The sequence below is a fragment of the Varanus komodoensis genome, unplaced genomic scaffold, assembly GCF_004798865.1.
Source record: "Varanus komodoensis strain SLA01 unplaced genomic scaffold, ASM479886v1 scaffold23, whole genome shotgun sequence".
NCBI lineage: Eukaryota > Metazoa > Chordata > Lepidosauria > Squamata > Varanidae > Varanus > Varanus komodoensis.
Window position 1 is genome coordinate 3,511,764 of NW_025335627.1, and position 12,669 is coordinate 3,524,432.

Consider the following 12,669-nt stretch of genomic DNA (forward strand, 5'->3'; position numbering starts at 1 on the left):
TATATCACCCCATAGCCAAAACTCTCTGGGCAGTTTACAGAAACATTTCCATGTTCCATTACAATAATTTTTACATGTAAACAAAGGCAACAAATTGTTTCTTGGAATCTGAGTAAGAAATTCTTTTTTCTTTAACAGTAGGGTCTCTGTAAAGGATGTGCTAGCCCCTTGGCTGGCAAGTTTCACTTTTCTTATGCAGTGCTCTACAATAAGCTATAGAACAGTCCTACTCTGAGCAGGAGATACAGGAAGATGTCGTCGTATCGGACCCTATGGATATTGAGGTTTGATTCTAGGTACAGTTGAACCACAGGGTACATAGATGCTCAGACCAGTCTCCTGGTAAACTAAAAGTGGGAGATGTTTCTTCTCCTGGAAATATTTATCCCAGCTATTCCTAGAATGATTACACATTATATGACCTTTCTCAAATTAGCCAATATTTATATTTTGATCCCATTCAATGAGTTTTTCAAATGTAAGCAAGCTCTCCTATTGTAGGTCCCTACTTAGTGATAATTTCATTATCAGGTTTACTGTACTAACATCAATCCAGTAATGGTGTTAGAAAAAGTGCCATTATTAGTGAGTAATAATTACACCACCTCTACTTTGGAGCCTTGGTCATTGCTGGGGAAATAATTGCCTTTATCTTTCTTATGAATCAATAGAGCTATGGAGGAAACTTTGACAGAATAGGATTTAGAGGGGAAAAATTGCTGTGAAGAATGAAAATGGCTCAGTTGGCTTCATTTTAATCTTCTGGAATCAAACAGAAAGCCACATTACCCTGTGACCTCTGCTTCCTTTGGGGCCAGGATCACCAACAGTACCAGAGTCTCCAGGTGCACCCTGTTAGGAAAAGAAACAAGGCATTGACTCTCTGGCAAGCACCGTCCATGAGCAACTGCATTTTAGCACAAAGTTCATGAGTGAGAGTGTTCTAAATACCCTTTGTCCGGGATATCCTGGGAAACCAGTTTCTCCCTGTGAAAATAAGAAACAGTTTTGAGAATCACAACAAGAAGAAGGTTATTTTCTGATCCACTCTCCATTCACTATCAATAGAATTATTGATTAAGTTGATGCACTGTAAACCACACTGCAGGTAATAATACGATGTCATTCTGATTTTGCAGCTGGTACAAAGCACTAGAGCCCGCCTTCTCTTAGGACAGAAGGGATGAGGGTCACTGAAGAAGAATGAGGGACTTTTCACATCAGTGGTCCAATGTCTGACACTCTCTGTAGTTGCTTCTGGACTCGGTGTAATAAGTTGGTCATGACCTGGAAAGCCCTAACAGCCTGGGTGCAGTATGTTTCCATACTCCATTGTAGATAAAATGGGAAGACTGTGTAATAGCCAGTGCTTTTTTTTGTAAAAAAAAAAAAAAAAATGGTGCCGGGACTCACCTCGCCACCGGCAGTAAGCACACGCACCAATCCCAAGCAGCGGAGCAGCTATCTCTCACTATCAGATAGCAGATCACAGACACAATAGCAGCCTGCAGGCACTATGTTAATGATGTTTGCTGCTGATCTGCTACGCCAAAATCACTTCGTAAAATCCATTGAAAAAAAGTGCCAGAACAATCCATTGAAAAAAAGTGCCAGAACACTGTTCCGGTGGGTTCTATGACAAAAAAAGCCCTGGTAACAGCTATGTGGAATGTGCACTGAAGACAAGGTTTGGTTTGAACCTTGCTCTGCCACTTCAGAAAAGCTGCTAATTGGGCCTGGACTGAGCTGGACACCACTCACTTCAATTCAAGTATGAATAACAACCTTGCTTCAGAAAACCCTACGGTTTCTATGGTTCCTCTTGCCTAGAATGGGAAAATCACTCAACATTTATTTTGTCAGAATTGGACAGAGTGTGTTGGCACCTCTGTGCTACTTTATCTAAGTTCATTGTTCTCTCGCTATATTTAAACAGATGAAGCCTATTAAGGTTCAGGCAAATACATGCAGCCTTTTCGTACACGTGGGTTGTTGTTATTAAATAAACAAATATGCCTATAATATTTTATTCCTTGCTGGAATTGGATGCAATTGCAAGTGCAGTTGCAGCCACTACAAACTAGACAATGAACCGAACCTTTCAGAGGGAGTGCAGCCCCATCCAGAATAGGTAATGATACTCTCGCTTGAGCTTGGGAACCACTCACCCTTGGGGCCTTTATCTTTTTTATTAAAAATATTTATATCCCATCCTTTACAAAACATCCCAGGATGGCTTACAAACCATAAATAATCAAACAATAACTAATTACATCAAAATACAACATAATAAGCATAACAAAGCATAGCAGAACATAACAATGTTAAAACCAAGTTAAAATAATTAAATATTAAAATATTGGGCAAATAAAAAGGTTTTAGCCTGGCTACTATAAGACCAGGCTGGCTACTATTGGAAGCAAGATGCTAATGCTAGAATATAAAATAGACTGGTTTTGCTCTGACCTCAACAGGTTTTAAGTGTAATTCCAGTGCACTTTAGGGTTATAGGCCCACAGGTTATATAGTAACAATTACCAAAGGAATCCTATAAATGCAAAACAAAAATGCTCAGAATCAGATCCTGTAAGCTGGTCAAGGGGCTGAGAAGAACTACCCCTTCCAATATCAATTTATAGTTGTTCCCTTCCAAATTCACTGGCTGCTTCCTCTGGGACCACATTGCCCAAAGGGGGAATCAGATTTTCCTGAGAAACTCTACTTTTGTTCATTCTGACAGATCATCAACTCATTTACAGTATTTTCCTTGTGTTTCTGCAGCACTATCTGTTGCAAACAGACATTTTGAGATGGGGTGATCAGAATGCTATTTAGCATTCAAGTTACATGCATGCACACACCACAGATTTTATCCTATATGAATGTATCTTCATTTTACCCAAGCCAGCTGCACTGTTTGCACTGCAAGTCTGCTTTGAAGACTGGGGAAACTTCAGGTGTGCATATAATTGCAAATAGACTGAGACTATGCATACCCTTCTGCCTTTAGCACCAGCCGTGCCGACTCCGTCTCGACCATCCTCTCCCTGCAAGATGTAAAGACACAGTAGATGAATGTACAGTGCATACTGGAGTGCAGAAAAGTGTTCGCTTAATTTAAACTGTCAAGCTAGGATACTGAGATCAAACTTTTCTGAGTGTATGCCTTGAAATAACAAAGCAAAGGAGTTTAATCAGAAGGCTTATGGAACAACTAACAAGCCATCTCTGGGCTGGCCTTGGTGGGGTGACCAGTCTTTTCAACATCTCTCTCTCTAAAAAAAAGGGGGGTGGGGCTAAGGGGATTTTCTGTTCATTTCTACAGGATGATGCTGATTAGCCTAGCCCATGGGTCCTCAGGCTACAGCCTGTGGGCCGGATCCAGCCCACCATGCCCATTTATCTGGCCCACCTCGGAGGTTCTGGACTCCCCGCACCTGTGCACGACGAGGTGGCGGATTGCTCACTTGGAGATCATTTTGAACTCGCTCAGAGATCTCCAAGCGAGCAAGTCACTGCCTTGCCACGTGTGCCAGCTGCCACCCCCGCCTCACCGGCCCGCACCCGCTGCCGCCACCTTTCAACTGGCCCCTGTTGAAAAAGTTTGAGGACGGCTGGCCTAGCCCCAGTTTCCATTTAGTCCAGCAGCATTCTTACCGTCTCTCCTCGAGGCCCAGGTGGACCATTGGGCCCCTTTGGACCAGGGTCACCAGGTTCACCCTGTAATTAAAAACAGTGATTTTAACTTACAATGTGGAATGGTGGCTACAAACATGGCTATGAATCAGGGTGTCCCTGTTGTGGAGGCCGTGAGTAGCCTTGGGAAATTCACCCTCACCTTCAGCACCCTCATCTACGGGGATCAGAATGCTCTCTCTTAAGGGTTATTTGTACCCCAAGCCAGGCTCTTAAAGAGTTTGTCAGCACTGCTAGATTTTATCTATCACATTTAGAGTTCAAAGCTATTTGTTAAAATGAAAAAAGCTGATGCTAACAGGAGCCATGGATGATTATCATAACTCACTTTGAATGCAAAAGCAATATTGCTTTTCAGTGTAATTTCAACATTTACTTTTCAGTAAGTGCCTTTATCACTTACTTTTTTACCGAAAGGACCAAGTCTGCCACGCTCCCCAGCAGAACCAGGTAGACCTCCAGCACCCTATGGAGACAAGGTCTGAAGCTTAGCAATAAGCCAAAAAAATTAAAACAAAACTTTACTAAACACATATATGTAACAACAGAATAATTTTCTAGGAACATATTTGTGTAGTGTTACAAACAAATGTCTTACAAATATGGTAATGTAATGTATTTTCACTGAAAATATTTTCCTGAAATGCATTTATTAATTAAAACACTTAAAAAAATTATTTTCAAATGAGCAGGCGTAAGATTAGAACTCTATAAAGTACAACGAAAACAATAAAACATAATCAGGCAAAGAAGGGTGCAAGTACAGCAGAGCAAATACAGTGTATCGGCTAATTAAAATGCCTGGGCAACCAGGTATTTGAGCTGATTCTAAAGCAGTAATACTGTTGGTGCCAATCATGGAGACCATAGTGGAGAAGACTATCTTTTATTGACAAATAATATATAGAAGAACAAGAACTTTAAGGAAAAAAAAACTTCCCTGGCAATCTTTGTTCATAGGCGGGTTGATGGTGCTCTTGCAGATCTTTGTTCCAACATACTGGGTGAATTCTTACACAATGGCAACCATTATTTAGCATTGTGTGTGTAAACAAACACGTGCAAGCACAGAACCATTATCTCAAGTGCTCCTGCCTCCCTGTTCCTGTACATCCAGGAGCGAAATACATCAGCCTTGAACTTCATTTGAGCAGATTCCTGGCTTGCCCATGCATATGAACCAGGAATAGTAGTTAAAATAAACTCTAGCCAACCCTGCTTCAAATGCTAGAAGGTTTTTGTGATTTGTTTAGAAAGCTAGAGTTTATTTTAAGATACAATTCCTGGTTTGCACATAACAACAAGCCAGACATCTGCTAACGTGAAATGAGCTCCTGCTGCATTTGGGGCATGGGGGTGGGGTGTGAGAACCTGGTGCTTCATGCGAAGCTACACAGAGGGAATTCTTGCAACTTCTCTGCATGCTATCACAATGTTACAGCACCTAAATGCAAGTCAGAACTTGGATTGACACCTTTTGGACTGACAGAAAGCAAGCACTGTGGGTATCTTTCAACTTTAGATGTATTTTAGATGCTTCTCCCATCTAAAAGTGCATAAAAATAAGTTTTTGGCTCACACTTTATATGCTGCAGAGACTTCCACAACTGACTGTGGGTCATATGCAGAAAACCTGCTGGGCTTGATCTCCTTTTGGAAAATAAGAATAATTCAATATTTTTACCCTTGGGCCAGGAATGCCTTGCTCTCCCCGAAGACCAGGTGCTCCAGCTTGGCCAGGTGGACCCTGTGTAAATAGGCAAAGGTAGAAAAAACTCAGTACCACCACACAAAATAACAATAGCTTAAGACCTAGGGTCAACTTTTGAAGTTATTGTACATTTATTCTTTCTTATGAGTAAAACTCAAGAACTCTTGTGGGCATTCCTGGAGTGCAGAAACCTCTACACTGCTGCAAGTACCCTTAAGGGTAAATGTAAAATAAAATAAAGGTCCTTCAGCCACTTCCTAAACTTCAAAAGGAATGTACAAACACTGTCCCCCAGCCTAAGGAGAAAATTATTCAAAACTTTCCCCATCTCTGAATGTGGAAGGAGAAAAAAAAAAACCCTTTTTCACAGTGAGAGACAAAATTCCTGCAAATAGAGGTAGGGTTGAGCACAGCACAAGTAACTGTTAGTTAAGATCCCCTGAGAATTAACTGTCTGTGGGAATATAATAAACTCTGTATCTTCAGTTATTGATCCTCCCTCCCTCACAGACAGACACAGACATGCTGCCCTTGTGAATGGGCAACTTTTTATCTTATGTATCCATTTTCCCACTTGCACTTCACATTGTTTCCACTGCTCACAATTATAAAACTTGACAACTGAGAATAACTAAACTCTATTAGTTTTTGATGTGCCACAAGACTCATTTTTGTTGTTTTCCATACAGTAGACTAGCACACACATAACCTGACTGTCAAGATGAGCTGCAAGATTTTCTCACCTCTGGCCCTCTTGTACCCTGTTTTCCTGCAGCTCCTGGTAGTCCTGCTGCACCTCTGTTTCCCTAAAATATAATATAGTAAATTGAGTGGTCAATGTAATGAAATTTGACAACACTAGATTTAGGGCAGACAACCTCAATGGCTTCGTAACATCATAATTAACTTCTGCATTCTTTTGTCACAAGATCTGGCAAAGAATATGGCATACAGCTACATCTGGAAATTGGCAGGATTAAGGATTTTCTGCTGTGAGGCCTCGTCTGTTTTCCCACACCTTCACTCCTCATGCCCAGCCTAGTTTCAACTCCCTTTGCCCTTCTTTTGCTCCCAATTCATTCTTCACATAGGTTGCTCACTTCATGTTTGATTCCAAGCACTTCGTGTATGTTGAGCACTTTGCTCTGTGATTATATCCAAGATTCATCAAAATGTTGCTTGCACTTCAGTTTTCTACTTGAAAAGTTACTCCAACTTTTGTGTCTAACTCTTTGGTTTGGCAAAAAGTGCACCCAGAGATACACGCACAGCCCTGTCACAAGAAGCCTAATCAAATTCACGAGAAATGCTTTTCAGATCCAGAGCATCCATTGCATCTGCCAGCATAGTGTTGCACCAACGAGTACCATACCTGAGCAGAACCAAGGAAAGCTTTATGAACTGGTCAGCTACTCCTAGCAGGTGTGCATATTGTGCAGGGCTTGAGTACTGAATTATAAATTTCCCAAGCATTACCTCTTAGACAAAGGTTCCTAAGTGCAAAGTACTTCTCAAGTTTCTGTGAATTCTGACAGATATTAGAATTTAAAACATTCCAATTCCTATTCTTCCAATCTGGGGTTTCAGCAGTTCCAAATTTGTACTCAGACTCCTTTTGTCTTTTCTGTGTCAGTGTGGGCATGTGCGCACTGTGCAAGTGCAAGAGTTCACTTACTTTGACTCCTGGAGGTCCTCTTCTGCCAAGTCCTCCCTGTGAATCAACAAAGCACAGTCACAGAGAGTCATGCCGAGCAACAGCCCCTCATTCCACCTGTGCTCTGCAGGCTCCCCCTTGATTCCCTGGGACTATTCTGCACATCCTTCATGGGAAAGCAGGTGGAAGATCAAAGCGAAACTGAGTCGGAAGCACAGGGCCAGGCTCTCTCTCAGCCAGTGGGGAGGGAGGCATGACGTAGCGCCTGGCTTTCTGCTGCCATCCCTCCAGCTCAGCTTCCAAGCACTCAGCAGACACTTGCCTCGCTTGGCCACCTCCTGGCCCTCAGTGTGGCTCCCCTGCTGATGGCCACTCACGGTCCTACCCAGCAAGCTTCCACTTTCCCTCCTCCAGCTCTCCGTTTCCCTTTGAAAGCCGTAAGACCAGGAAATGTGCCTCCCCTGCCTGGCAATCGAGCCTTCTTTGATTGCCTCCCCACCAATAGGCAGGGCTGTGCCTCCTTCACCATGGTGCCAGGAGAACCAGCTCCCACCGTGCCACTGCTTTGCCTGCCCTCCCCTGGCCTCAGCGACATGGGCATTGCCATTAAAAACACATAGAAGCATAGAGAGCGAGTCAGAAGGGGCCTCCCGGGCCATCTAGTCTGCCCCCTGGCTCCACTCACGACATGCCCACCATGTGGACGTCCAGCCTATCCTTGAATACCCGCATCAATGGGGCCTCAACGACCTCTCGACCTCCACACCCTCGGGGTCCTGACTGTCAGGAAGTGCTTCCTGGCATCCAAATGGAACCTCGGCTCCCTGAGCTTGGCCCCGTTGGAGCGCGTCCTGCCCTCCTCTGCATATTGCCTTCCTCGGCTGGCGCAGTGGCGCTTGCTCATAGTTGCCATGTGTGTCCCCACTTAAATCCAGGAATGTGTCCATGGTACAATCTCTCTCTTCCACATTATATGAAATCTGCATTATGCCTTGGCCCGTGTGTGTGTAGCAACCAACTCAGAGCAACCCTATACAGGGGTTTGCATCCCTGCGGCTGACAGAAGGAGGCTCTTTGATCCGGCGACAGCATTCACTGGCCTCCCTTGCCATACCCACAGCAGAGCCCTCTCCTGGATCAGAGAACCTCTTATCTGTAGAGGAAGATCAGTGGGTAAAACCCGAGGGATCCACCAGTGCTGCTTTTGCGGCAGGAGCAGAGCACCATGCCTGTGGGGGGAGAGGCAGCTTGGCCAGGGACCTCACCAGGCGAAGCTGTACTAGGCAGACCTTGACCAAGTCACAACTTGGCTTCATAATGAAATAACACAGATAATAATAAGAGCAACAGACACAGTAGTAATTAATAACCATAATAATCAATACTTTCTCAGGCAAACATGAATACCCACATGCACTGAAGTCAGTCATGGGGATCATATAAAAATAAATAGATCAAAATGCCTTTAGGGGCCCCAACTTGTGACACTTCCTTGATTGGCATGGTGAAGTTCAAGCAGAACAGCAGGAGGAAAGCAGTGATACTCACAGTCCTTCCAGGATCTCCTGGGGGGCCTGTAGGTCCGTCTCTTCCGCGTTCTCCCTGCAAGAGACAAAGCACACAGCTCATTTCTGGTGACAGAGGCAAATGAGGCCAAAACCAGATACTAAGCATTTTGATTGAATTGTCAGTTTCTACTGCAGCATGAATCCAAGGCAATATGCTTTACCATTGGTCCGAGTTCACCCTTTTGGCCTCTGGGTCCTCTCTGGTTGTTATCAGCTCCTGGCGTCCCCTGGAAGCAGTCAAAGCAGAAAAAAGCAAGTGAGGCAGTGAGGGAGGCATGCCGCCTCCAGTCCTTGTCAGGCCTGGCCCAGCCGTCAGCCCAGGGGAGGCAGATTCTGGGGGAAACAGTAGGAGCAACCCATTCAGCTGCTGCTCGCTTCTTCCGGAGTCCCTGGCTGTTCTCCTCTGCTGGAGCTTTGTATGCTATACCACCTGGCCTGGACACTCCAAACTAGCTTAGCTGTGGTAGGACACTATTCTATCACCAAAGCTGAAGGAAGAGCCACCCACTAGTCCCCTTCCGCACATGGAATGGAGAGGGGAGTCCTCTTGTGCTTCGCCTCTGACAGCAAATGTCTGTGGCTGCCCTCATGCACTGAGGCAGACTGAGGACAGAGAGTGACGGGCTTAAACCGGAGAGATACTACTGGCTGAAAGCACTGTGTCCCCATCTCTAGGTCTAGATTACCCTGAAAGGGTGTTAGGACAGTAACATAAGGAGCTTCCTGACAGAAGGATGAGAATGCCATAATTGTATCACATGTGTGTCTGAATGAATTAGACAAAGTATTTTGCAAGGGTGTTTCTAGTCTAGAAACTCTCAGACTGAATTGTACTGTGCTTCTCTAATGTTAACCCTCAGATTTGGAAGAAAAATAAGAAAGGAGAAACGAGGTAAGAACCCCAGCAAAGGTGAGTCTCATAAAAATAGGAGCTCATCCTCGTGTGCATGAAGTGGCGCTGTGCAGGCATTCTACACGGCTGCCCTTGGACACAAGGTGACGGGCTGCTGGGACTGAGGCGCTGTCCCCACCCCTCGCTGCACTTGACCTGCCCATGTGCCACATCTTGCCTGCACAGAGGTCCATGGGACACACAGGCTCTAGTTCTGTGATTGGTGCCCTTCCAGAATGGGAGGAGGGCTTTTGCAAACTCTCCCTGAAGAGATTGCATAAGCCCCTGTGCAGGACACGTGGCGACCTCAGTCAGGACTAGTGGGCATCGTGCCAACTCCCCACCCATCACTGTCCAGCCATGCAGAAGATTTGCAGGGGGCCAGGTCCTTTGCCATTGGAAGCGCTGCACTCTAGACTAAGGTCTGGGCGGGTTGGAGGCAGACACAGAGAGGGAAAGGCAATGAGTTGTCCCTTCACAGCTAGCTGGGCATCCTTCAGAAAGGAGGCTGTCCATACATTTTGAGAACCACAGAAACTGTTTCTCCTGAAAAGGGAGAATGAGAACAGAGGATTTCATGCAATGAAACCCTTTTGAAACTATTTTATTGATAAATGAGAAATGCAGTAGCGACAAAAAATTATCACAGGAAGTATTTTCAAAACACTTAGCCTGAAACACCCCAGGCAAACTGCATTTACATCATTTATTCATGGAAGCAAATAAGTCAGCACATCATTGTGATTCATGACCACCGTATCAGGTCCATGTCCACATTCATGGTTATTCTAGACAAGGCCGCAGGAGAGGCCACTCACCAGCTGCACAGAAGCCTCTGGCAGGATGGAGTCTCCCTCCCTACTGCAGTACCTGCAGGTGCCCCCTGAATCTGTGCTGGGGGGACATGAAGAGCCACAAATGGGAAAGCAAAGGGAAGCCCTACGGTGTGAAGGGGTTTAATCCACAGGAAGGAGGTTTGTATCGGCTCTGGCATGGAAAGTCAGTCTCTCATATGTATGATGCGGGTAAGAAGGTATGCTTTCATAGCCTAATCTGTGTTAGTTGTTAATACAGTTACGGTTGTTAAAATACTTTTACACTTTTTTCCCCGTCTTCACCAAAATAAGAATATTTCCTTCACCAATTCATCTGTATATCCAAAGCTTTTTGTTCAGTGCCTTATTAAGAGACTTGATTTGTTTTTGGCATTTTCAAAGCATATGCCACACAATTAATCTGCTCTGAATTTAGATTTTTCTGCATTCTTATTAGAAAAGCCCAGCTCACCCCACAGCAGAGACCTTTAGGTGCTCCAGCTAGAAATATTTGATTGCAACTGACTTCTATTGACTCTGTGAGTTCAGTTTTCAGTCATCACAGAAAAGGTAACTGTATTCACATATTACATGGAAGCATGGGGCATCCAATGTTTTGTTGTATAGGAGATACCACTTTGTTTCAGATGGTACATTCCCTGATAACCACAGGGGTATCAAGGTAGCTTGCAAATATGTATTATTTTAATCTGAGGCCATTCAACTTTGGATGTGAAATGTGTGTTTCTTTGCTGTGGTATGTGGAATTTTTTAATTTTGCAAGCTGCTTAAAGAAGATGTTGTCTCAAAGGAGTCCTATAGGGAAAAAGAAATAGCCTCTGGATTTATAGAGAAATGACTCCTATCGTTAGTGTGTGAAAACTGCAACAATCTGAAATGTGACCATGGGGTCCTCATATTTTTCAGTTTGCTTACTGGATCTCCTCGCAGTCCGTGGTCACCTCTTTCTCCTCTTTCCCCTTTGATTCCTTTACCACCCTACAAAGAAACATAGAAACAAAGAGAGTCAGAAGGAGCCTCCCAGGCCATCCAGTCTGACCGCCAGCTCCAGCCAGCCCTGCTTGTATAATTCCCATAATAATATGTGGAAGATATATATTCCATAATATATGGAAGATGTTTCTATAAAATCGTGGAGTTGGAAGTCATTGAACACAACCATGACATTCTGTAGTTAATGTGCCAGTCTCCACCTTGTATGTTATGCACCCACCTTCAAAACTGCTGCTTGCTCAAGGGGGACATCAACATTTACTCCAGGATCAGAGGCAGCATGCCAGTGAGTACTAGCTAACTGAGAACATGAGCAGAAAGCTGCTGTTGTGTTCATGGATCTCCCATAAACAACAGGAGCAGAGTGCTAGAACAGGCCTTTTAAAAAAATCTCTATCAAGCCACGAAAGGAGTACTGGGTCAGGCATCTCTGTCTCACAATGCCTGGCTTACTCAGCGCAGTGAGTTGCAATCTTCAATGCTGAGGCCTCCATAATGCCAAACAAGGGTTCCCACTGTAAACCCCGTGGATATAATAATAATAAACAGCAACATTTATGCAGCTGCCTGTTCTGATGTGGGACCACTCATGCCTATGCAAACCCCATTCCAACTCTGGGATCATGGGTGTAACGCTTTCTCTGCTTGCACGCTGGCACCAGCGCTTGCCCATGCATTTTCCTACTGCATTTTAAGTTTTGTGAAAGAATGTGTAACATTAAACTTACGCGTCTGCCAGGGCTTCCCCTCTCTCCGGGAGAACCTGGATGTCCTCTGTTTCCCTAGCAAAAGCAATTGAAGTATTTAAATCAATCAATGACTTTCAGCAAACAGATCAATGACTTCTATTGAGAAAACTGGTATTTTCTTAGAAAGATCAGCTCTAATTACCTCTTCTCCATCTATTCCATCAAGACCAATCTCTCCCAATTCGCCCTGCAAAAATGAAAAGAAGTAAATATTATAGCATGAAATAGTCAATACTCACAAAGGTAGCAAGAAATAGTCAATACTCACAAAGGTAGCAATGAAAATATATATAGGATAGGCACATGGACATGCATTTTTTTCTTCTGATATCTCAAAATATGCACATACCTTTTCCCCTGGGAATCCACGATTCCCCTAGGGAGAGAGGAGAGAAGAAAGATTATTCATGTGACCAAAATCTCATTTCCTGAAAATTGAAATGACTAGAGGAGGGAGACAGCAAGACCTTTTGAATTCTGTTTTCCTACTGACTTTGAGAAGAATTGGAATGCCCCCAAAGTTATTAGGAAAAAGAGCAAGAACGTTGAAGCACCGACACAGTAAGCAGA

At 44.1% G+C, this 12,669-nt stretch overlaps 1 protein-coding gene across 13 annotated transcripts in view; it reads right to left on the reverse strand.

Moving 5' to 3' along the window:
* COL6A3 (collagen type VI alpha 3 chain) overlaps positions 1 to 12,669 on the reverse strand; it is a 130,853-nt gene that overhangs the window by 48,370 nt on the left and 69,814 nt on the right. For all 13 annotated transcript variants that reach the window (XM_044431959.1, XM_044431960.1, XM_044431958.1 and 10 more), the window contains 14 exons: positions 12,449 to 12,475; positions 12,242 to 12,286; positions 12,079 to 12,132; positions 11,273 to 11,335; positions 8,791 to 8,856; positions 8,610 to 8,663; positions 7,083 to 7,118; positions 6,151 to 6,213; positions 5,381 to 5,443; positions 4,100 to 4,162; positions 3,658 to 3,720; positions 2,997 to 3,047; positions 952 to 987; positions 790 to 852 (listed from right to left, as the gene is read on the reverse strand). In XM_044431959.1, coding sequence (XP_044287894.1) covers positions 790 to 852; positions 952 to 987; positions 2,997 to 3,047; positions 3,658 to 3,720; positions 4,100 to 4,162; positions 5,381 to 5,443; positions 6,151 to 6,213; positions 7,083 to 7,118; positions 8,610 to 8,663; positions 8,791 to 8,856; positions 11,273 to 11,335; positions 12,079 to 12,132; positions 12,242 to 12,286; positions 12,449 to 12,475 — 747 coding nt within the window. The remainder of the gene's footprint in view (positions 1 to 789; positions 853 to 951; positions 988 to 2,996; positions 3,048 to 3,657; positions 3,721 to 4,099; positions 4,163 to 5,380; positions 5,444 to 6,150; positions 6,214 to 7,082; positions 7,119 to 8,609; positions 8,664 to 8,790; positions 8,857 to 11,272; positions 11,336 to 12,078; positions 12,133 to 12,241; positions 12,287 to 12,448; positions 12,476 to 12,669) is intronic.